Consider the following 23,150-nt stretch of genomic DNA (forward strand, 5'->3'; position numbering starts at 1 on the left):
GCCGGGCCGGGCCTATGTAAAATGTCGGGTTCTTTCGGGTTTTTCGGGTTTCGGGTCAAAATTTTTAGCCCGTGCCCGGCCCGTCAGTCATACCGGGTCAAAAAATTTGACCCGAGCCCGCCCATCAAACTCTTCGGGTCGGGTCGGGTCGGGCTATTTTCGGGCGGGTTGGGTCGGGTCCGTCGGGTCGGGCAGCCCATGCCCAGGTCTAGGCGACGGACGGGGACCTCCGCCTGGGCCGTGTTTGGTTGCAGGCTGTAAAAATTTTGAAAAAGCATCTTTTTATATTTGAAGTACTAAATATAGACTAATCACAAAAATAATTACAGAACTCGTTTGTAAATCACGAGACGAATCTAATGAATTTAATTAATCTGTCATTAGAGGTTATTTACTGTAGCATTAATGTAGCAATTTGGCATCTAATTACAGCCTAATTAGGTTCATTAGATTCGTCTCGCCATTTACAGACAGCAGTCGCAATGCTTTTTTTATTTCGTCTAGATTTAAGTCTCCATGCAGGTGCCGGAAATTTTTTTTGGAATTTGGAATTTGGGAACCAAACACGGCCCTGATCTCATGGGTCGCACGAGGCTACGCGTGCACGCACGCCCTATAAGATTCAGAGAATCCAGTAGGCCAGCATGCTTCCGCTATGCTGGCATGAGGTGTGTTTAGTTGCGCTCTGTAAAATTTTTGAAAAGACATATTTCTACATTGGAAGTATTAAATATGGACTAATCACAAAAATAATTACAGAACTCGTCTGTAAATCGCGAGACGAATCTAATGAGCCTAATTAATTTGTCATTAAAGGTTGTTTACTGTAACATTACTGTAGCAATTTAGCGTCTGATTACATCCTACTTATATTCATTAGATTCGTCTCGCCATTTACAGACAGCAGTTGCAATGCGTGTTTTATTTCGTCTAGATTTAAGTCTCCATGCAAGGGTTCATGGAACAAAAATCAGGCCTGCAGGGAGGTGGGTTGGGGTTGGGCAGGAGGCACGTGTCGCCGCGGCGGCTAGGGGCCGGGCGAGAGGAACCGAGGAAGTGGATCGCGGAGAAGAAAAAGGTGCGGAACCTGCGTGCAGCTTGGCCGCTGCGGAAAGGAAGCGGCCGAGACCCGCACATGCCCCACGCCTGGCCGTGGGCTGCGCGGGTGGTGGAAGAAGCCTGCGCCAGCCAGCCCCACCACGCACGCCACGCATCGATGCGGCCCGGCCGTCACCCACCCCCAGGCGGCGCTCCGTCAGGCCGGTGCCGGTGGTGCCGGTGCGCGGCGCACGGGAACGAACAAAACTTAGAGCAATCTCAATGGGGAAGTGTTTTAATGTGGTGTTTTAGTAAGAAAATTGGTAATTTAGGCACCATCTTTCCAATACATAGTTTCTTGAGTAGTGCCTTGAGAGCTGAGAATTAATGGCTATTTGCACTTAGTTAGTCCATTCCCAATGGGAAGTTTCATGGGTTTTTATTTTCATTAAATAGTATGCCACATAGGATTTTTCTAATGACATGGCATCAAATTTAATAAGAGAGAGGAAATCAGTTTCTTCTAGATGAAACCATGTCTACACAGATACCAACTCTTGTTGAGTCATAAAATTAAATACTACTTGGAGCCTATGAAACCGTGCTATGAAATTATGCATTGTAGAGTTGGTTTCAAATATCATTTCATTTCTTAGTTGCTTATGTGGCTATCTTAGAAACATCAATATGAATCACTCCAATGAGATTAGCCTTAGAGATTGAGAGCATCGGATTCGGAAGACACCAGTCTGCTCTCCCAACGGGATGTGCTAGCCGGTATGCTGGACCTCAATGAGATTAGCCTTAGAGATTGAGAGCATCGGATTCGGAAGACACCAGTCTGCTCTCCCAACGGGGTGTGCTAGCCGGATTGAGATTCAGTGACGTACTGCACGTGCAGTTACTGCCGCTGACGTGTGGGCCCATGTGCCGTGGGGCCCACATGTCAGCGGCACGTGCAGTACTGCACCGGATCCGTGTCCGTGCTAGCCGGTATGCTGGACCTCGATGTGGGTAAAATACTGCACACCATGTCCATCGGGAGCAGCAATAATTCTCTTCTTAACCACTATTATCCCCTCATTAAGGGTATAAGACACGCGTTGGGAGTGCTCTTAGGAAAGCCGGCGGCCGGGCCAGTCGTCGCGGGGGTCAAAACCGGATGAGATACTGAATCTGAGATGGATGGGCGGCCGGTGGGCGGCGTGGTGGGGTGGGGACGAAAGGCAAAGGAGTGCCGCCGCCGCCGTCTCGTTGGGGCAGCAGTGCGGCGCGGCGCGGAGCGCAGGTGCGCTGCTCCTGCAGTCCTGCTCCGGCCCGTTGCTCGCTGACTGACAAATAACCGCCCGCCCCCGCTGGCCGCTGCCGCGTGTAGCCTTCCCTCCCACCCTCCCGCAATAAAAATAGCAAGCCGCGGCCACTGCCCTCGGGCTCTCGGCTCTCGGCTCTCGCCCGCACCCATCCGCCTGCGAGCCCTCTCCTCCCCCCGCGCCCGCCCGCCCGCCCGCTGCCTTCCGCTCCCCGCTTCCTCCCGCCGGCCCGCGCCCCAGATCTGCGGCGGCGCCGCCGCGCGTGCCGGTGGGTGCTGCTGCTGCTCTTCCGATGCATTCAGCCGCGGCTCACGCTCCTGTCTTCCTCCTCTTCTCTTCTGTGCGTGCAGTGGGGGGCGGCAGGCGGATCCTGCTCGGTTGCTGCTGATGAGCGCCTAGGCGGCCGCCGCACGACCGCACGCGCCCCGCTCCCGAGGTACGGGTCGCCAATTCCGTCCATGCCTTGCCGGGGCTCGGCCGATCTGCCGCCGCCGCGCCGCGCGCTTGCTCCGGTACTGAATTCCGCTCGGCGCGGTTGATGAGGCGGTTGCTGGAACAAGGGGACAGCTTCGCGTTGCTTGCTTTGCCGCTCCACCCGGACGATCTTAGCTGCGCTTGCTGCCGCGCTCTTGTTTGCTGGCGAATCGGTTATTGAATTGGGTTGGCTTGGGATTATTCTGCTTGGGCTCCCGAGTTCGCGCTCCAGCAACGTTGGAAATGGGTTGGGGGTGTCTCAATTTTATGGTCAAATGCTTGCTCCAACATGTGCCCCCAAGCAGAAACTGAACTAGATACGTTACAAGCTGCTTTTGTTTTCGTTTTGAGGTATTCTAAGGGGGTCGAGGAGGTCTAGTGTGGGATCGAATTCCAAGCTTGCCTTTGGGCTGCCAAATTTGCCTGACATGGTCAAATTCTTGAGTTCAAAAGTCAATGAGTCATCTGACTTGAATAAAAAAAAAAGCTTTGTGATAAGCCCAGTGAAATTCGTGACTGTATCAATGTTGAATTTGGTCATGATTCACACTATCTGTATATAATAAACTTACTGAACTTCACTTGAGTGATCACTTGGGGTTTGCCTTATGTATAGTACGAAGTTGGTTGCTGATACTTTGTCCATAGTCTGATTTCTCATAAGTTCATCTTTCCCTAGGTTACTGACTTGCGTTCCTTGCTAGAAAATGGCGATGATGGTGGATCCCCCCAATGGCATGGGGAACCAAGGGAAGCATTACTACACCATGTGGCAAACCCTATTTGAGATTGACACCAAGTACGTGCCAATCAAGCCCATCGGCAGAGGAGCTTATGGAATAGTTTGCTCGTCTATAAATCGCGAGACCAATGAGAAGGTTGCGATAAAAAAGATAAATAATGTCTTTGACAACCGCGTGGATGCACTAAGGACACTGCGGGAGCTGAAACTCCTTCGGCACTTAAGGCACGAGAATGTTATTGCTCTGAAGGATATAATGATGCCGGTGCATAGAAGGAGCTTCAAGGATGTTTACTTGGTTTATGAGCTCATGGACACTGATCTGCACCAAATAATTAAGTCATCTCAACCACTTTCCAATGACCACTGCCAGTATTTCCTTTTTCACGTAAGTTTTGGATCTGTTGCCAAGCCTCTCTTGTTCGTTTTTTTTATGATTCCAGCATAACACACAGCAATGATTTGCCACCTTGTTCGTTTGCACCTTATGCTCTGCTCTTTTTGGGGATGCCATGGTTAGGAATTGCTGGCATATCCTATCAGCATATAAGATGCTTGCCCTCATGTGGATCAGAATAGGACTGGGAATTTTTCTGTCCTGCCATAAGCCATGCTTGTCATGCTTGCTTTACACAATCCACCTATTGTTGTGGTTGGCAAGATCATGTTTAATTAATTATGCTGTTTGACTAGTTTAGCAAAAAGCAATTGGTGGTGGTACAGTATTGGTTTTTGTTAGTTTGATACAAGTCTTCAACCACTTCATGGATCAATGTATTTTGGCTGATATAGTGTTATTCTTGTTGGGCTCAACTTGTTAGGTTGGCACATCTGGGCAAACTTAATCTGGTCATGGGAATCTGTTACATCCTCCATGTCTCTTTCTGGTTAAGTGGGATTAGCCACGTTGGCTTTTCAGCACAAGTTTTTTTTTTAATGGTCCTTGGAAAGGTACCAAGAGATACTTATAATTGGTGGTATCTTTTAGTACCTCTCCAAGGATGGTAAAAAGGCACTTTCAACTCTGTTGTTACTCATTTGGTTGATTAGCTTTTCTGGGTTCAGATAAAGGCATGAGTGGGCCCATGTCCATTTGAAAGCACAACTTTTGGAACATTTTTTACTTTTGAGATATGGTATCCTGTTGGCTTGTTACTGCATCAGCCATACTCTAATGTAAATCATACTGGTTTCCAAAGTTCTGATATTTCTTAGTAGCTTATCTTCCTTACACATAAAACTGCATATCATTTAAAGTTTGGACCCAAAACTTAGCATTCATGTATATTTTCTGAAAATCTCAAGTCAACATCTATTTACATTTCATGAACACAAATCATCTCGGGAGATCGTCTCAAGTTGGACAGGCAGCATCACTGTCAGAAAATGATAAATGGACGATACTGCTCCAAACATGATAGATCATATGGGGAAATACAGGATAAGTTCCATGCTTCAAACTGAACACAGATCTTAGGGGAGAGTGGTTAAAGGAAGAAATGATTTCTTAAAAATCCAAACAAGTTGTTATCCGGGACAAGGGCAAAGTGGACCACACATATCACAAGAGATTTGGAAATAATGTTAGTTGTGTTGGTTGGGAATGTGTTTGGCAAGCTATTGTTTTTCCTTTGAAGTAGCATGTTTGCTATTCAAAATGTAAACTTTAGCGTGGCTAGTGGAATTACTGCTCCTAAATATCGTGTTTGCTTAGGAATTGCTTTTATTGGAAACGATTCAGTACATGACAAATAGACTTCAATGAGCCTATAGTTTGAGCTCCTCAATGTTAAATCATTTCAAGGTAAGCTTCTATAGGACCAAAGCTTACTTTTCACTATATTTTTCCAGATTTTTAAATTTGTTGCTGTGAGGTCTTCTTTTTTTTCCCCTGAAGTATTGAATTGTATTTTAGTTTCTGGATTATTTTTTTATCAATCAACTAATATCGAAAGGCCACCTTTCTTCTTCGTTGTAGCTGCTCCGAGGCCTGAAATACCTTCATTCAGCTGGGATACTCCACAGAGACCTGAAGCCAGGGAACCTCCTAGTTAATGCAAACTGTGATCTGAAGATATGTGATTTTGGACTTGCCCGCACCAACAACACTAAGGGTCAATTTATGACAGAATATGTCGTCACCCGTTGGTACAGAGCACCTGAGCTGCTGCTCTGCTGTGACAACTATGGAACATCAATAGATGTCTGGTCTGTTGGATGCATATTTGCAGAGCTACTTGGTCGCAAGCCAATTTTTCCAGGAACTGAGTGCCTCAATCAGCTTAAGCTCATAGTCAATGTTCTTGGCACCATGAGTGAGGCTGACCTTGAGTTCATTGACAACCCAAAAGCTCGCAAGTACATCAAGTCCCTTCCATACACCCCAGGCATTCCCCTGACTAGCATGTACCCGCAAGCACATCCTCTTGCCATCGATCTGTTGCAGAAGATGCTAGTCTTTGATCCCTCCAAAAGAATTAGTGTCACCGAGGCTCTGGAGCACCCTTACATGTCTCCACTGTATGATCCGAGCGCAAACCCTCCTGCTCAGGTGCCCATCGATCTTGACATTGATGAAAATCTTGGCGTAGACATGATTCGGGAAATGATGTGGCAGGAGATGATCCACTACCACCCCGAGGTCGTCACAGGGATGAGCATGTGACAGGCAGCAATGAACATGTGGCAGAGATATGCTATATTAGGATAGTCACATGTTAGCCTTTTGTATGAGCTTACTGCAATTACAGCACCTATCAAGTTATGACTATATGTATCAGACTGCTGTCAGGTGACCTCTTGTGTAAATACGTGCTCAATAAGATGTGTGGAGTTTTCTTGTTTCTGTAGTACATGGACTACATTGCTGTATGAGTATGCCTGTATGTGAAGCGGAACTCGGTATTTAAGACTTTGTAATTTTAGACTCTGATCTGCTGTATGGAAATCTGAAGGCCTTGGTTCCAGCTTTTTGGTTTCTGAGGTGTGCATGAGTACAATTTCTTGTGTGTTTTTTTTTCCACATTTTTAGGGCGGTAGAATTACATTTTCGGTATTATTTGCCTGTCTCCTTTTGATTGGCTCTGTGGTGATGTATGCTGTGAAAGTAAGTCCCTTATGTTTGGGTGAAGCATTTTTTTTTCCTTTGATAAGGCAAAGTTAGTTTGAAGCTCAAATGCTAGAAAGAGTTCATCGATTCTACTGAAGAACAAAGTATCATGAAATGAGGAATGAGGTACATGGTGGCATGCTGTGCTGCATTCAGTTGAAATAAAGCATATAATTTAGTGCTGTCTCAAACATGAGCGGAATATCCATTGGAGGTATAGGAGATACAAATGAAGCACTTGACCATCCCCATTTATTGATGAAGAACTGATGGTGGTATGTGTGGGCAGGTTGAGGTGATCGCTTGGACGCAGCGATCATCATTCTCTGATGGAGTTTTCTTTAGAATGTCGATCCATTGAAGCCAAAGTTGAATCTCTGCAGCATATATGAATTTAGGGCTTAGTAATACAGATCATACGATAGGAGTAACTGAACGAGTTATCCATGGACACCGCATGATTCACAAAGAAATTAAGTGCAGTGAAAGCAAAAATTAATAAAAGATGAGTAGCAAAAATTGATATAAGGTGACAAACAATGGTGACCCCTAGATGCTGCATGTTGATGTAGCATGAACGAAGCAGAAAGATTACGTTCTGGAAACTGTATGCCTAAGGAAACATGGCCGAAGCTCTTTTTTTTTCCACCTGACAGGAGGCTCACCCCATTTCCATTACCAAAGAACGGAATTATGGCCGAAGGCTAGTGGATGGAGCACAGAACATAAATCTTCAGGCATACTGTTTTTGTTCCACCTGATTAATGATTATCTATGGAAGGGTAACACTCTCATCGAGTATCATAGACAAATTGGAAGCGAGCAAACACAGTTGAACTCATCAGCTGAAGCACATGATTGCGCGTCGTACCTGCACATCATCGAATTTGATGTAGAATCTGGACCTGCTGACCGGGAGCTTGGTCTCGAGGATCTCAGCCACGGCCGCGCTCAGCTTCCCGTTGACGCCGGGGCCGATCCCGCCAATGGAGACGAGCTCACCGTACGCCGTCGGTTCTTCGCTCGCCGCGAACGACATGGGCACCGAGCCGTTTATCGACACCATGACGTACTGCAGCGCAGGTGAGAAAAAAGTGAACAATCGAACCCTAGGTCCATCGGTAGCAGCTGACTCAGAAGCATCTTCAAAGGCCGGAGCTAAGTAAGATGCCGTGCAAGCGCAGGCTAAGGAGGCATTGCGTCGAACGGGTAGGGTGCATTACGGATTCGGGCTTGCCGATGATCCTGGCGACTGCCTTGGAGCAGTCCTTGAGGATGTCGGCAGCGACGACGGCGTCCACTGGCACGTTGGTGCTCAGGATCAGCGTCGGCATCCTGCTTGTGCTCCGTGCTCGGCCTCGGCTCCCCTCTCCCTGCGCCTGCGCTGCCGGTTCGCTCGTGGATAGGAGAAGAGCGGAGCGGGTGGAGGACGAGGACTAGAAAATCACCGAGAGGGGGAGCCCACGCGTACGGCCGGAGGAAAGGATGGTTGGGCGGCCCATAGGATAGCTACGATTGGGCCGCAATTCCGGTACTCTTCCTGGTGGGCTTGAGCGGCCCAGGGCGCAGTAACAGTTTTTTTTAATAAGATAGCACAGTAACAGTTCGAACTACCGTAACCTAGCCACCTAGGCATCATGTTGTCCACAAGTAATAATAAAAATACAGGAGCTTACATGCAGTCCCACACATGGCTTATCTCAACTGCAAATGAAGAATCCTTTACGAGTTGAAATTAACCCAACGATGCATTGTCACATATACTTGTAACACCAAGGCTGTGTGCTAACTCCTGTACACCTTTGTAGCCTTCTAGCTTTCCTTCTTATTAATATAAGAGGCAGCTCCTATCGGTTCCGTTTCAAAAAAAACAAAAACAAAAACCACCAAGGCATCCCTGATCCCTCCCAAGGATCTTAACTAACTTATCCTTTTATACATACATCTCTTGTACCACATTATAAAATCTTATCATGTACATTTGAATGCAAGATTAGTGCTTGAACGGAAAAGGAAGAAGACATCTCACATACCCTTGCAGTGCTAACTAAACTCCCACTAACAGTATAGAATCAGACTAGATTCATGCCCGTGCGTTGCTACGGGTGATAAAAATATTTGCAATAATACATTGATCATAAGCAATAAAAAATATTACTAAGTCTATTGATATCAATATGTAAGCAAATTAATCAACAACGCCAAAATACATACAAGTGTATATAGGTCTTTGCCCCGTGCGTTGCCACAGGAGCCAAAACACAATAGGAGTAACATAAAAACAAGGTGCTTTTAAAATCAATATGCACTGCAACATGTTTTTTGAGAGATCAAGAGCATCAATAATTTACGTAGCATTGCCAAGCCAACACACACATAATATAAACAGTGATGTAGCGTGTAGGTAAAATTTCTTCACTATGCATATATTGATATATGGAACCATACAATGTATAATGCACACATAATTTGTAAAGAAGGAAGCTTAATGGAAACACCAAATTATACAATTGAATTGACTACAGTGTATGCAAGCAACACATGTTCAATCCTTACTCTTGAGTATGCACAATGTGATCACGATTTGCATCAATTATACTGTTATACCAGGAGCTTTTTTATACTGGCAGTGGATCATTGACCATTATAAGAGAGCCTTGTGACATGCCTACAAAGACATCAGCGAACCAAGCTAGGAGGCCAGCACTCAAGTTTTTCGTTGTGGCTGATGGCACCACCAAATACTAATTCTCAACAGCTCTTGCAAAAATAGCTTCACATAGTTTTTCTTTTCTTTCCAGAAAAAATAGCCAATATATTCAGAGAGCACATCTGCAATAGGAAGTAAAATGATAGTGCCATTTGAATGTGAGGTTAACAACAAAATTTGGCTTGGGCATAACTTCATGCTTTGACGACATTGAGGAGCCCAAGATGATGACAGCATCAATCCTTCACTACCAGGCAAAGCAAACATCCTAACTATCCCTAGGTTTGAGTTATGGAAAAATAATTCAGAGCAGCAACAATATGAAATATAGTTGAGCTCATAACATTGTTGAGAACTACTGAAGAGTGTTTTGTCTAGTTTACCTATTGACTGAGCTTATTATTGCTGCAACTCCCAGTGTCATTGCTTAGTTCTGCTTTCCAAAATTCTTCACAAGATGAAGCAGATAAGCTGTAGCAATGAAAAAGGTTCATCAATTTCATAGCAGGGGGTAACTTCTGAAGTATGGTCACAAGAATATGGAGACCCTGGATGCACCTGACTGGCTGACTGCAGTGATACCCCTTCCTAAATTCCTGAGTTCAGGACATACCATGTAATTGGACGGATGCAATGTTGATGCACAGGCATATGAAAACAAACATCAATTCAATCTTCTACACAGATCACAAATATCTATCATCTGGATAAACAAAGAGAAGTGTAAAACTAATAGAAGCTGGAAGCATGAACAATTTGCGAACTAATATCATGGCACAACTTGCGAACTAAAATCCTTGGTATGGTATGTGCAAGCCTTCAATCCTGACATGTATGTCACCACAATTCCCAAGCAGCTATTCTGAAAGCAACAAGCCATTTACTCATCTACTCGTAGAAAAAAAAAAGATTCCAAGATCAAAACAACCTGCCTAATGAAAATACCACTGTCAAAGGGCTTCTCATAGGAAACTGAGATAAAACATTCATAGCCAAACCATGCCACAGATTGTAAACTATGCTTTCAAAGTTTATAAGATTAACAAAATCACTCGACATAGTCACATGTAGCATCAGAAATCCACTACACAGAGCAGCAAAGGAATTTCTTACCTTTGTGTAGCTGCAACATGGACCTCCTGAATCGCCTCCCTCCCCTAAACCACGAGTACTCAGACGGTCAGACCCATGTGTTGGCTGATCCTTTGCAGTTCGCAGCACATGAACTCAATGTTCAGGTACATAGGAGCAGAAAATTCTTTCACCCTCGAAATCCATAAGCAAGCAAATCTACCAATGTAACCTACACGAACCCATGAAAGTAGCAATCCATTAGGGGGAAAAGAAATGAATAGACGACATGGATGGACAAGACACTGATGGTGTGTCAGAACCAACATGCAAGCAGATTAAACTTTATACTCAACCATTGCTGGGCAACAATTTACATACCTTATGGAAACACATGAAAGGCCATGGGCTTTGTCTGTACATTAGTTTGTTTTCTTAGTAAATTCAATATGATGCTTTGGTTTTAGGAATCCCACAAGTGCTGACGTCAACTGTATTATCAAGTTAATAGGAACTCACAAGTGCTTTGTGTCAAAGGCAAAGATTTCTTCTTCAGGTCATTCTGCCAGGAGAGAGCAGCTTGACGCTTCATTCTGTGTGCCCAAAGCGCATCATCTGTTGCCCATTTTTGAATTCCAGAAAGAGAAAATGTCTGTTTCCCTTCTTCATTTCCTCTGACTTGAGCGAAGAAAGCAGGCCTTGCACCAGCTAAAGCTATCCTCGGTAAGCTCAATGATGCACCAGAGTTCACAGATGGAATATCTCCATTGCCCAGAGCAGAGTACACTGCAGAAGAAGCTTCCTTTCCTTTATACTCTCTGTCAGACGATGTTGCAAGGGAAAACCGACAGGAGACATCTGCCGTGGTAGATTCTAGGGTTTGGGACTTGACACTGGGCTCTTGTGGAATCCTGTGGCCACGGAAGTGTACCCCTTGGACCCATCGCACCAGAGCAATGCTAGAGGAGCGATTCGGGTCATACTCGATCTGTTCGACAATGCCCATGGAGGAGGTCCCCCGCTTGACATCGACTTTCCTCTGCAACCTCTTGGCCCCTCCGCCGCGGTGGAAAGAGGTGATGCGCCCCGCTGAGTTCCTTCCAGCCATCTTCGACGAGCTCAGAGTAAGACGCTTCAGCGCCCCCACCTTCGCCCGATCTCTCACTAGCGAGATAGCAGATTGGCGTGACATCTTGCTGACACGGACGGAGTTGTATCAGGGAGTGGAGAATCTCCAGAATGTGCAACGATGCTCCAGGCTCTGCAACATTAAAAAAAAATCAAAAGACTAATTACAGATACGTATAGATAAAGCACTATATCCCTCACTAGCTTGAATACATTGCCCATCTGGCATGACTACAATGATTCTATCGTGGCATAGCAAAATACCCTGCATGGGGGGAAAATTACCAAATATCACAGTCAAAACCACATAAAACTGCATGCACTGAGCAGTTTGTAGCCAGATCGTGGCAAATCAGCCGAGCAAAACCTAACCCCCATCCTTGCCCCAGCACAGCCACGCCAAGCCCTAACCGAGCTGATCCCCGACCCACGAACTAATACTAATTATCCACATTCGCCGCTCGGCAGACTATCCTCATCAAAGAATTCTTGGAACTAGAGCGGCCTAACTCAACAATTCCAGTTACGTCGATCCAAGAATGTCCTAACCAGACCATCCAAGCACAATTCGACTCCGGAATCCAGCGCGCATCCGACCTAAAAATCAGATTTTTTTTACACAAACTCAGCCTGGCTTCAAGAAGAAGCACCAGCCATCTCGAACGAATCCATCGAGCCCAGTAGAAATGCAACGCAAACGGGGAGGATTCAAGAGGAACCACTAACCAGGCAGCGGTGTGGACGGGGAGGTGTTCTGTTCAGTCCCCCACCCCCAGGTGACGGAGGGGAGGTCCGGCTGACAGTCACGGCTGGCCTCGAGCGCTGACGCGAGAGGACACGAGGAGCCGGCAGCGCGCGGCGGCGGCAGGGACGAGCAGGAGGTTAGGTCAGAGCCGACGGAAGGAAGATGGATTTCGAGAGAGGGGTGGCCCGCACGCTGGTGGGCCGTTCTGGGCCTGAGATGGAGCTTTTCTTCCTTCGCCCACCACACGACCACAATACCGGCCCACATAACCAGAAGGCCCCTTCCCACCCGCACCACAACTTTAAGCCCACGACATGCCTCCATCATAGACGGCCCAGCACTGTTGGTTGGATGCTTCGCCGCCGAGTCCTGACGCCCCGACCGTTGGTTGGTCACCGGCTCACCGCCGGCGACGGCGACGGGGAGGAAGCCAGGTTAATTTAACCAGGACGGGATTGATTAGACTTAGGAGGAGGGGGGCGCTAGCCAACGACCACCCACCAACCGGGGCACGGTGGCCGCCGTACGCCGTCGCCTTCCGTTACAGTATAATAATAGCAACGAGGAAATCGCCGTCACGGCACTCCGGCGACATCTCCCCTGTCCTCCTCCACGTGCCCGGGGAGTCCGTCTAGCGGGTTAGGAAAATTTTGCAGTAGTTGATGCTGCACTTGACTTAATGACGTGTGAGTGTGAGTTCGGATTCACATAGCAGTGATTCAACTGCAGAGAAGTATTGTAAAGCATCTATTTCCCATCTGGCGACCTCAGCGATGGTCTTGTTTGGCTCGCTGGAAACGGCTGGCTGTGGCTGGGGCTGCGGCTGAACCAGCCAGCAAGCCAGCTTCAGCCGCCCACCACCACACGCAGAGTCACCCAGACAAGCGCGACGGGTGGGGTACTACCGGCGACGCCCAGCCCAGCCAGCCAGTTCAGCCGTTTCCAGCAAACGAAACAACCGTTTCTTTTGATGCCAAGCCTCGGCTCATTCATCATTATGTAATGTGACTGAGGTGCCAGAACTTTCTGACTGGGGGTGTTTTTTTTTACCCAAATCTGTAATTTGTCTGGGATCTAAGACCGTCTTTAGATCATTTTGTCAAAAATCTTTAAAAGAGAATCTTGCTAATTTGAAATATTAAATAAAATCTATTTGTAATTTTTTTGCGATTGTAAATTGTGAAACGAATCTAATGAGCCTAATTAATTCATGATTAATTTATAATTAGCGGATGACTACTGTAGTATCACTGTTGCAAATTATAGATTAAGTAGATTCATTAGATTCATCCAATTTACAATCTATCCGTACAAAAAAAATTCGTAAATAAATTTTATTTAATATTCTATGTATGTATCCAAATATTAGATGTGATGTTTTTAAGTGTAAAATTTTGAGATCTAAACACAGCCTAAATGATACTACTAACTACTGTTATATTGCAGATGGTAAGCGCAAAGTTGCAGATGCAGATGCAAGATGGACGTCGACGCCCGTGATCTGGTGCTAGTGGGGCCCGCACTGTCAGAGCAAAGCAAAGCAACGCAGATCCTCCCGGGTCGCGCGTGAGCTGGAGCGGTAGGCCCAGGGTTTACCTTTTCGTTTTTTTTCCGAATCCCGCCGTTTGCCGGAAACGAAATTTCGGCCGAAATTTCACCGAATTTCGCTAATTCCGAACGGAAAGAGAATTCAAATTCAAAAAACGAAATTTCGGTGAATTCCGACCGAAATTTCGGTGATTTCGACCGGAAAATGATGTCCGTTGTGATTTTCGTACTGTTCCCGAGGTCAAATGAAAAACTTTTGAATACCAACTTTGTTCAGTTTTTCGAGATCTACAACTTTTGTTTCAGGAACTTTTTCATTTGAGCAATGGTTTGAAAGTTATTTAATTATTTCAAAAACTACCAATTAAAAGTCTTGTCATTTCATGTGACAACTTTCATTTTCTCTCTTAGGCCTCAACTGGACTTTTATTATTCTTGTTATGGCGGATATTCCTATAAATTTTTAGGGACATTAGTTGATCCAATTGAAAGTTGTTTTAAATCCAGGACAAACATGATTTGAATTGGTTATCAATTCATGTGACAGTGTTTGAATTTTTTGTTTGATTCAATTTGTATAGAGAATTGTTAAAGCATTCTGAAAGGTGTGTTTTCCGGCAGTTTTCCAACGGAAAGTTTTTCCCTGCTCTATAGATGGTGACAATTCTCTTGTGGCCTAAGATTTTGGTCACATGCATGCTGTGGATGCAAGAATTTGACCTTCTCTTCTTATCCTCGGGACTGGAATGGCGTCGGAGGAAATTCACTGGAATCAAGGTTACAGTCACCGACCTACTATTGCAATGCAAAGCTTTCTTCCACGAAGTGGGAGCAGATCAAAGGCCACAACTGACTTAATCTGCAGTTGCCAATGGAGAAGAATTGCCAATGGAATTTAACACGTATCAGCAATGGCCACAACTTCAAAAAAAAAACTCCCAAGTCTCCACAGTTACCGGCTACAAAGCTAGAAGAAGAGCCAGATCGAGGGCCTGGTTAAGAATAATAGACTACAGCAGACAGAGGGCTTTAGCTGCCATCTCATTCGATCTCACCGCTACATACAAAAGAAAAGAGATGCTAGATGATAATATAAAAGCAGATGCAAAAGGCAAAAGCGAAGCAAGATTGACGACGAGCCTAATTGGACAGCACGAGGAAACCAGATCTACTAGTCTACTGATGAGAGTATAGTCCACCCGGGCCGGCCGATGGATCATCATCCTAGTTGTAGGTATGCATATGAAATTGAATAGGTACCTCACCAATATCATGATAAACCAAAGTCTAGTTGAAGTCGAGGGGAGAAAACAAATTTTTGCACATGAAATGACGAGTCATTCAAATTACGGTTTCAAATGTTAATTTTAGCCTAGCAAATGATCTTAGATTTGAGTGTGTTCTAGTCCTATTTGCTTAGAAAAACACCTAGTTTTTTATCATATTTTTTACATATTTTTTTACAAATTTTTTTGAATTTTTGAATTTTGAAACGAAATTTACCGAAATTTACCGAAATTCCACTTCCCGGTAACTACCGAAAACGAAAAAAATATCGAAATTTCGCCGAAATTTCACCGAAATTTTGAACCCTGGGTAGGCCACACGGCCGTGGGGCTCCTCCGCTCCTAACACGTGTACCTCGAGGAGGAGGTCGCGCGCGCAACGTGACAAGGCGCGCCCGCGGTCAAGACACGCGCAACGACTCGAGACACTCTGCCACTCTGGTGTGAGTTGAGAGAGAGAAGGAAGCAAGCCATGGCGCTGCGCGCGGGGCCCACTGGAAGAGCGAGGAGCCGAGGAGCGTGTCACAGACTCACAGTGACGGGCTGAGAGCGAGGCTCGGCCAAACCCTTCCTGTTCCTTCGTAATTCTCCATCATTCGTCGTCGTCGACGGATCCAAGCAGAAAGATTTTTTTTTCTTTCAGGAAACAAGCAGAAAGATCTTACTCCTGCCGGCCGCGAATTCAGCCAGCCGTTTTACCAGCTAGCTACCCGTGCCCTGTTTCCTCCGCCCAGTCCAACCGTCCGTCCCTGCCCTGTGCTGTTCTTGGTTCCTTTGCCCAAATCGCCACAGCACGAGCACCTCCGGACCCAAGCGTGGGCAACTCGATTACTTTCCGAGTTGGCCCGTTCTTCGAGGTTGGTGCGGTGGCGGTGGCGGTGGTGCTGGTGAGGAGGATGCCCCTTTGGCCGTGTTTAGTTTCACCCGCAAAATTTTTTGCGTTAGAATCTTGTTAATTTGAAGTACTAAATGAAGTCTATTTTATATAAAAAAAAAATTCATAGATGAGTTGTAAATCGCGAGACGAATCTAATAATGTTAATTAATCCATGATTAATTAATAATTAGCTGATGGTACTATAGCATCACTGTTACAAATCATAGATTAAGTATGCTCATTAGATTCGTCTCGCGATTTACAACTCATCCATGCAAAAAGTTTTATAAATAGACTTCATTTAGTACTCTATACATGTGTCGAAATATTTGATGTGATGTTTTTTTGTTTACGGGTTTATGTGTGTGGTCTAGACGGGACCTTTGATTAGCAACAACAACCTGCTGTTTGTTTGCTCTCGGAATCCTTAATCATTCTCCACCCTTTTTCTTTCTCGGCGATCGCCTTTTCCCGAGGTTTGCATTTTTAATTGTCGGCGACCTTTGGCTCCGTCTCCGAGGGGCAGCAGCCGGGCAGCCAGATGCAGCGGCGGCAGCAGGCGCTGCTGCTGGCGGTGGCGTTGTGAACAAGAAATTCCTCGGGTTCCACGCGGCCCCTCGGCCCCTTCCTTTCCACCCTTTTCCGCTGGTTTTCAGGTGGGAGTCCGGCTGGTGGGGGTTTTTGCGTGGCGTGGGTTGGGTTTAGGAGGGAGGGACGACGGCATCTCTCGCAGTCTCGCTCGCCCCTGATTTCGCTCCACTCCCCCTTGTTCCATTCGCGGCCTCTGATTGATTGGGTTCCCTTCCCGATTTGTTTCCGCCGAGCTGAAGCCTCCGATCGGGTTTTCTGGGACAAAAGTTGCGATTTTTGGGTGAAGTTCTTTCTCCTTGTTTGTTGGATCGATCCCCGGCGGGGCGATGGCGTCGTCCTGCATCCCGGCCGGCCTCCGGCTGGACTTGGAGATGGTCAAGGCGGCGGGCGCAGCGGCGCCACCGCGCCCGGCGCACTCGGCGGCGGCGTCCTCCACGCTCTCGGAGGCGTCCAACGCCGCCTCCTCGTCGGCGACGTCGTCGGTCGCTTCGCTGTCTCTCAAGCGCCCGCGCACGCCGCGGAAGCGGCCCAACCAGACGTACAACGAGGCGGCGGCGCTGCTCGCGTCCATGTACCCCTCCGTCTTCCCCGCCGCCAGGGGGCCCGAGGCGGCGCCGCCCCGCCTGCTCGGCCTCGCCTCCGCCCTCGCCGACGACCCGGACTGCTCCGACCTCCTCCCGCCGTTCCCCGTGCTCGACCAGGCCGCCTTCCTCCTCCGTGACCTGCCGCCGCAGTCGCCGGCGGCGCCGATGCCCATGAGCCCAGCCCCAGCCAAGAGCTGCCCGTCGCCGGCGGCCGTGACCAGCGTCTTCAGCGAGTTCCGCGACCCGGCGCCGTCCCCGGTGACCCCTGACGCCGCGGCGGCGGACGAGCCCGGGGAGCTCGACTTCGACGATGATGATGGCTTCGACGCCGACTCTATTCTGTGCGGCGTCGACGAGAGCGCCGCGGAGGGCATTGACGGCATCATGGGCAAGCTATCCATGGAAAGCAATGCGGCGGCTGTTTCAAGCGTTAGCTCCAACCTGCCCAGATCCAAGATAGACCCTTACCTCAGGAGCCTCATGGTGCTCGGGCTCAGCTTCCGGCACCACGATCAGCGCAACATCAACCAAGCCCTAAAGCGGCATAATGTTGATCCTGAATGGTGGATGTGCTCTGCCATACCAGTGAAAGACATTGCCCCGCGGCCACTACCATTGGTGGCAAAACCAATGGTGTTGGAGAAGAAGAAGAGTAAGAAGAAGTTATTGGATACCTTATATAAGGATGTAACCACTGAGCATTGCAAGAAAGAAAAGGAACGGGTTCCTGACTTTGCCAATTGGGACACTGGAGTTTTGGCATTGCCAGAGACAGGATTGGGGTTGAGGTTGAACACTGAGCGGGTGCTCAAGGCGTGGTGTGGCAGAGGCTCGGTGTTTGCTGACCGCAATGCATCCAACTTACCGTTGTCATCTGCTGATGTGGTAGTAAGTATTTCCAGCTTCTTTAGATAATATGATTTCTATTGCTGTATCGCAGTTAAAAGACAATATTGGCTAGAGTTGTTTGGAACCCGAATTATGTTTGCTAGTCCATATCCTCTGATAAAGCGAATTTTCTTCTGTCAGTAGAAGCATAGATCATCCATGGTTTCCATGGTTGAAAATCTAACCTGTATTAGTTATTTCATCTTAGTCCATCTACATTTCTAGTCAGTAGCAACGCTCTTACAAGAGAATTTTTCTGGCTGTGAATACTCCAACATCACAAGTAGAATACAATTGATTATACCTGGTGTATGAAGCAAGTCATAGAAATTCCAAATGGACCGTTTGTTCCAGTTTATTCTTTATACCAGATTCAACCCTTGTTATCTCTCATTTACAGTTTCCAATTTATAATGTAAGTAGAAGAAAGTTTAAGCCCGGTCCTATTTGTTGTAAAAATTTTAGATGTAACTATTGAAATGAATGTAATTCACAGGTCCAGTGCTTCATATGAGACCTCTTATAGTATTTTCACTCATCAATATGAAATTCTGAAGTAATTGCTTTATTTCTGTATTTCTGGATTCTAAAGCTTGCCTTGAGAAACAGGAAACTGAATAAAGGATGATTGAACCAATGAGGAAAAAGAAAAACCAGAGCCAAAGAAGGAAGCATCTTTTCTTTAGCATCAAAACCTAAGAAAGGCTCCTTATAATCCCTAGCCAGGAAAGTGCTCATCTAACAACTAACTTCCAGACATTTATGTGTCATTTGTGGAAATGTTCCTAATTTAAGCAACCTCTCATGTGAGTGAATGAGATTTCCAAACAGTTGATGTTTATCTGAAGCATTTTAATGAGGCATAGATGGCTGGACCTACTTCTGCAACAATGTATGAGTAGGTACCTTAAGGCTTGTATGCATGTCCAGTTTCGATGTAGTAGAGTGGTCTAGCTCAAATTCTTAGCCTTGCGATCATATAAAGAGGTAGCACGCTCTAACGAACATGACCTTTCTGCAAATGACCCTTTTAAAGTGGTATAAATATTAGAGTGGTTGTGCTTTTAAGAAAATACGAATTCAGGCTTTCTTGAGTATCCTTCTAGTTTCTAGGAGCATCAAATGTATCAGGTTAATGATAAAACTGTCCAATTGTACTGCCAGGTGGTATATGACTCTATCCTATCCCATCTTGCTGTTGTAAATGATATATGAACCTAGTATCGTTCCATTTAAGATTATTCTTATCAGCCTATTATCGTTCCATTTAAGATTATTCTTATTGGCAATGTATCGTTCCACTTACATTACAATACTGCAAACATTCCATTTGTCTCTCATGTTCACTTTTACCTGAAAAGCTTTCTTCTTATTGACAAGTGTGTGATTTCCATCACAGGTTAAACATGAAGAAAGTGATATGTTTCCACAGAATGGTACCAGCGCTGTTATCAGGGAAGGCAACATTCTTAAGATGCAGCGCAAGCAGAAGCCATGCGCTCCCCTCCCCTCAAATAAGAATAGCCGGTACTACCGGCCTCGGGTCAATGTAAGCAACAAAAACCTGACTTCTTGAGGCAATGACGGTTCTCTTCTGGCAAAACCAACAAATTCTCATATTTTCGACAGTTTCTGAAGGTTTTCGTGCTTTGGTTTGGCAGGGAAGGTTTGTCAGCAAGGCATATCTTCTCCAGCAACAGCAACAGCAAGCAGCAGAGAAGGAGAGCTAGAGAAGATGAATCCAGCATCTAGGGGCATTTCCGGGGTTTCACTGACTCCCCGAGAGAAGCAAAAAAAAAAAAAAAAGCTTCTCCATTTTCATTTCTGCAGTGTTATAGTGCTGCAGATGGTAGAGATGCCTGTAGAGTGGACTGATTCCATGGGGATGAGTTGGTGGTTTGCTTGCCACTTCTCCAGCTTCAGATGCTATTGTAAAGAAGGCCAGAAGGGCCGTGGAGTAATACTCTATATCATATACGCCGTAGGGTGCAAAGCTTGGGAGCGCTCGGCTGTCCACCGAGCGATACGCGTCGACGCTGGCCGTGGAATCGTCGCGCGCGTACCGCGTCCGCGCCGCCTCGACTGCGCCATGGGCCCTCTGGGTCCACCCCCTCCCCTCGAGAGAGACTCGCGACGCCGCCTGTGGTTTTGCCGCAACGCCTTCCCTCGCCGTCTGGTGGGGCCTAGTGCCGCCGGGGAGGAGGAAGGCCGCCTTCACGCGCCGTCGGGGAGGAGGAAAGCCAGCGCGGGAGGGCTGCCGGGAGGACTCCATGGCCCGCACGGACCTCGTCTGCCGCCGCCGCTGCCGCTGCATGCCCCGCGCGGGCCTCGACCGCCGCCAACATGGCCCCAGGCAGATCCGGCGGCCCACCATGGCCGCGAGGGAGAGGAGGGAGGGGGTGCCGGCGTGGACCCGCCATGGCCGCGGAGGGAACTTGCTGTCTCCATGGCCGGGGAGGGAGACCCGCCTTCAAGCTCGGAGCCTCCGCTGCCGCCGAGCTCCGAGCTCTCGACCGCCGCCAACATGGCCCCGGGCGGATCCGGCGGCCCGCCATGTCCGCGAGGGAGAGGAGGGAGGGGGGCGCCGGTGCGGACCCGCCATGGCCGTGGAGGGAGCTCGCCGTCGCCGTGGCCGTTTAGGGAGGCCCGCCGCCAAGCTCGGAGCCTCCTCCGCCGCCGAGCTCGGAGCTCCCAGCACGGCCACTGAGGGGAGGGATGGCGCGGGAGCTCGGCCACCGGGGAGGGCCGCTGGTGGGGAGGACGAGGGCCGCCGGCCCGCGGCCAGCGCAGCTCGGCTCCTCCCTGCCGGCCGCGCCGCCACGTGCGTCGGCCATGGGCGCGGCTGCGCGGGCCAAATCTGTCGGTTATGCGCCCTCTCCTGTGCTTCGTGCTCGCCTCTGCAGCTTGCGGCCCATGGATTCCGCGATTCGAACTGGGCGCGGCGGAGCGCGTTGTTGTCCTAGTATGCCAACCAGTTAATGGAACCGTGTTGTTGGAGAGCTTATGCAATTCCTGTTGTTTCCCATTTTGGGGTAATTTTGCCACACGAAGCTCACAAGGCATCGAAAACGCGATCTTTGCAGGGGATACTACAAAAACGTGTAACTTTGCTGCTAGACACGGTTTAGTGTTCAGCAAATACACACGATATTGCAGTGTCAAACAAGGACGGTTTTTCCCATTTCTTTCAGCAGAAGTGAGCATTTTTCGGCGTCCTCGAGCGAAGTGGGCATGGTTTGGAAGTCCGTGGCAAAACTCACCCCATTTTTTCAGAGCTGTTTGTCTGCTGAGGTGTGTGGGATGATCTGCATGCGCTTGTAGGGTTGAAAACGAAAACGAAAATTTTCGGTTACCGGAAACCGTTTTCGAGATTTTACCGAGATTTTGGTGTAAAAGAAAATGAAAACGGCTATCGAAAATACGGAAACGAAAATGATATTTTTATCCGAAACTGAAAGCGAAAACGATTTCAGTCTCTATCGACCGTTTTCGAAAATTACCATATTTATCCGGTAATTTACCGCCGGTATTACCATATTTGAAGCCCAGCCCAACACATGCTTTCCCGACCTAACATCTCGCGGGCTTCCCGGCTGGCCCAGCCTTTCAGGCTAACCCTAACCTCTCTCTTTGAATTTAGTTAATGATCATGTATGACTATGTCACGTATGATGTGTGCAACTTTGTGTCATATTATCGTACATGCTAATATGTGTCAGTTATCATGGATTTGTTCGATATTTGGATTAATATATCTTAATCGAATCTTCACTACTTGCATATGAGATGTGTCAATAGTTAATATTATTCTCTATTGTTTGATATATTTATTGTTTTTTTAATATCGTTTTGATGGGTTTCGATCGTTATTGATGTGTTCTCGACTGTATATTTTCGTTTTCGAAATTACCGGAATACCGGCGTCGTTTTCGTTTCCGAAAATACTGTACCGCTTTGGTTTTCGATGAAAAAATATAAAAGTGAAAATGGTGGAGTCTTTCGCCGATGTTTCCGACGTTTTCATCCCTATGGGCTTGTTTGGTTGGAGACCTCAGCCAGGCAGCTGCTCCCAGGCAGCAATCTAAAGCCCCAGGCTGACGAAATCGACGGCATGGAGATGTTGCCTGGCCCAGGCAGCAAATGACAGGCTCAAAACCAAACAGGCCTGTGAATTCTGATTTAGGGTAACAGGTAGAACAGTCGACTGGGAAGTTCCTGTTCAGGCCGCCGTATCGGACAGCGATCGAGGAGAAGCTGATGTCACTGCAGAATCTAACCACTCATCATGGAAATGCTTTTTCTGGTCTACTAGGGAATCAAGTTGTGGAGGGTTGGTGTATTGTCCTGAAAGCACATGGCAACAAACCAGGGCTGTTGCAGTTGCTGCTTGTACAAGCTATTAGCAGGTTGGAATCGATCGCCAAATAAATCTTCCATTCGCTTATAAGTCGACAGAACCACTACTGGTCTGGTCCACTCTGATTTTAGGCCTTAGTCAAAACACATCGTGAGTAACATCTGACAGCACTACTACTGGTCTGGTCCATGCTGAAACTACACTTGAGAATAAATTTCACTGAACTAAAGAACTAAAAGAATTTCAACATGTTAACAGAACTAAAATTATCTGGTATGGCAGATGGTTTTTAGTGGTGCGCGTATTTGACTGTTCCGAATCTTTTTTTATGATTGCAGTATGGTATGCAGATTCTACTGAATAAAGAAATGTAGATTCCTGAGAATTGATAAATGTAGATTCTACTGAATAAAGAAATGCTTCCCACCCATTCAAATTCAACACTCACCACCGCATCTCCTGCTCTCCTCGTATGGGCAGTATATTTGACCGGTGATGAATCGACTCTCAAATATATTTGAGTCGACTACTTTCTCTCTTCTGCCGAGTTCTTATTCTCCAGTTTTTACATCGATTTCTTCAGCTGCCGTATCAGATGATGAAGGGTCAGGAGTGGAGTTTGTACATTCAAAACATGCCTACTGAAAAATTAAACCGGAGTATATAAAAATTTGATGTTGTTAAAGTTAACC

The 23,150-nt window shown here is 47.0% G+C and overlaps 4 protein-coding genes across 18 annotated transcripts; 2 read left to right on the forward strand and 2 right to left on the reverse strand.

The window, feature by feature from the left end:
* Positions 1 to 2,474: 2,474 nt before the first annotated feature.
* LOC120668675 (mitogen-activated protein kinase 4) lies at positions 2,475 to 6,541 on the forward strand. 5 transcript variants are annotated; one of them, XM_039948419.1, is made up of 4 exons: positions 2,475 to 2,616; positions 2,699 to 2,784; positions 3,527 to 3,952; positions 5,543 to 6,541. In XM_039948419.1, exons 3-4 carry the CDS (start codon positions 3,530 to 3,532, stop codon positions 6,227 to 6,229), a joined length of 1,110 nt encoding a protein of 369 aa, XP_039804353.1. In that variant the 5' UTR covers positions 2,475 to 2,616; positions 2,699 to 2,784; positions 3,527 to 3,529; the 3' UTR covers positions 6,230 to 6,541. The 5 variants fall into 5 exon arrangements, with proteins under 5 accessions (XP_039804353.1, XP_039804351.1, XP_039804354.1 ...); XM_039948420.1 differs by having other exon boundaries at positions 2,491 to 2,616; positions 3,502 to 3,952; positions 5,543 to 6,229; XM_039948417.1 differs by having other exon boundaries at positions 2,485 to 2,784.
* On the reverse strand, positions 5,541 to 8,136 carry LOC120668677 (macrophage migration inhibitory factor homolog). The gene is made up of 3 exons (XM_039948426.1): positions 7,897 to 8,136; positions 7,545 to 7,745; positions 5,541 to 7,050 (listed from the first exon to the last, which is right to left on the reverse strand). The coding sequence occupies exons 1-3, from the start codon at positions 8,005 to 8,007 to the stop codon at positions 7,015 to 7,017; spliced, it is 348 nt and encodes a 115-aa protein (XP_039804360.1). The 5' UTR covers positions 8,008 to 8,136; the 3' UTR covers positions 5,541 to 7,014.
* Positions 8,137 to 9,067: 931 nt separating this feature from the next.
* Positions 9,068 to 12,467, reverse strand: LOC120668676 (60S ribosomal protein L2, mitochondrial). 10 transcript variants are annotated; one of them, XR_005672528.1, is made up of 5 exons: positions 12,309 to 12,467; positions 10,836 to 11,715; positions 9,942 to 10,686; positions 9,767 to 9,854; positions 9,068 to 9,505 (listed from the first exon to the last, which is right to left on the reverse strand). XR_005672528.1 is itself a non-coding variant. In XM_039948425.1 (4 exons), the coding sequence occupies exons 2-4, from the start codon at positions 11,644 to 11,646 to the stop codon at positions 10,674 to 10,676; spliced, it is 720 nt and encodes a 239-aa protein (XP_039804359.1). In that variant the 5' UTR covers positions 11,647 to 11,715; positions 12,309 to 12,467; the 3' UTR covers positions 9,068 to 10,673. The 10 variants fall into 10 exon arrangements, 3 of the variants coding, with proteins under 3 accessions (XP_039804359.1, XP_039804357.1, XP_039804358.1); XR_005672526.1 differs by having other exon boundaries at positions 9,068 to 9,661; XR_005672530.1 differs by having other exon boundaries at positions 9,068 to 10,086; positions 10,497 to 10,686; positions 10,974 to 11,715.
* Positions 12,468 to 16,394: 3,927 nt separating this feature from the next.
* LOC120668679 (protein CHLOROPLAST IMPORT APPARATUS 2-like) lies at positions 16,395 to 20,078 on the forward strand. 2 transcript variants are annotated; one of them, XR_005672531.1, is made up of 4 exons: positions 16,395 to 18,101; positions 18,694 to 18,999; positions 19,501 to 19,650; positions 19,763 to 20,078. XR_005672531.1 is itself a non-coding variant. In XM_039948427.1 (3 exons), exons 1-3 carry the CDS (start codon positions 16,956 to 16,958, stop codon positions 19,829 to 19,831), a joined length of 1,365 nt encoding a protein of 454 aa, XP_039804361.1. In that variant the 5' UTR covers positions 16,402 to 16,955; the 3' UTR covers positions 19,832 to 20,078. The 2 variants fall into 2 exon arrangements, 1 of the variants encoding a protein (XP_039804361.1); XM_039948427.1 differs by lacking the exon at positions 18,694 to 18,999 and having other exon boundaries at positions 16,402 to 18,101.
* Positions 20,079 to 23,150: the final 3,072 nt, after the last annotated feature.

The sequence above is a fragment of the Panicum virgatum genome, chromosome 4N (genome assembly GCF_016808335.1).
Source record: "Panicum virgatum strain AP13 chromosome 4N, P.virgatum_v5, whole genome shotgun sequence".
Lineage (NCBI taxonomy): Eukaryota > Viridiplantae > Streptophyta > Magnoliopsida > Poales > Poaceae > Panicum > Panicum virgatum.

Coding starts and splice junctions, on each gene's coding strand:
- LOC120668675 (XM_039948419.1), top strand. CDS start 3,530: ATGGCGATGATGGTGGATCCCCCCAATGGCATGGGGAACCAAGGGAAG. Junction 3,953..5,542: donor GCCAGTATTTCCTTTTTCAC/GTAAGTTTTGGA, acceptor TCTTCGTTGTAG/CTGCTCCGAGGCCTGAAATA.
- LOC120668677 (XM_039948426.1), bottom strand. CDS start 8,007: ATGCCGACGCTGATCCTGAGCACCAACGTGCCAGTGGACGCCGTCGTC. Junction 7,746..7,896: donor TCATCGGCAAGCCCGAATCC/GTAATGCACCCT, acceptor CCTGCGCTGCAG/TACGTCATGGTGTCGATAAA. Junction 7,051..7,544: donor TCAAATTCGATGATGTGCAG/GTACGACGCGCA, acceptor TATATGCTGCAG/AGATTCAACTTTGGCTTCAA.
- LOC120668676 (XM_039948423.1), bottom strand. CDS start 11,646: ATGTCACGCCAATCTGCTATCTCGCTAGTGAGAGATCGGGCGAAGGTG. Junction 10,687..10,973: donor GCCTTTGACACAAAGCACTT/GTGAGTTCCTAT, acceptor GGGTTCGTGTAG/GTTACATTGGTAGATTTGCT.
- LOC120668679 (XM_039948427.1), top strand. CDS start 16,956: ATGGCGTCGTCCTGCATCCCGGCCGGCCTCCGGCTGGACTTGGAGATG. Junction 18,102..19,500: donor TGTCATCTGCTGATGTGGTA/GTAAGTATTTCC, acceptor TTTCCATCACAG/GTTAAACATGAAGAAAGTGA. Junction 19,651..19,762: donor ACTACCGGCCTCGGGTCAAT/GTAAGCAACAAA, acceptor TTGGTTTGGCAG/GGAAGGTTTGTCAGCAAGGC.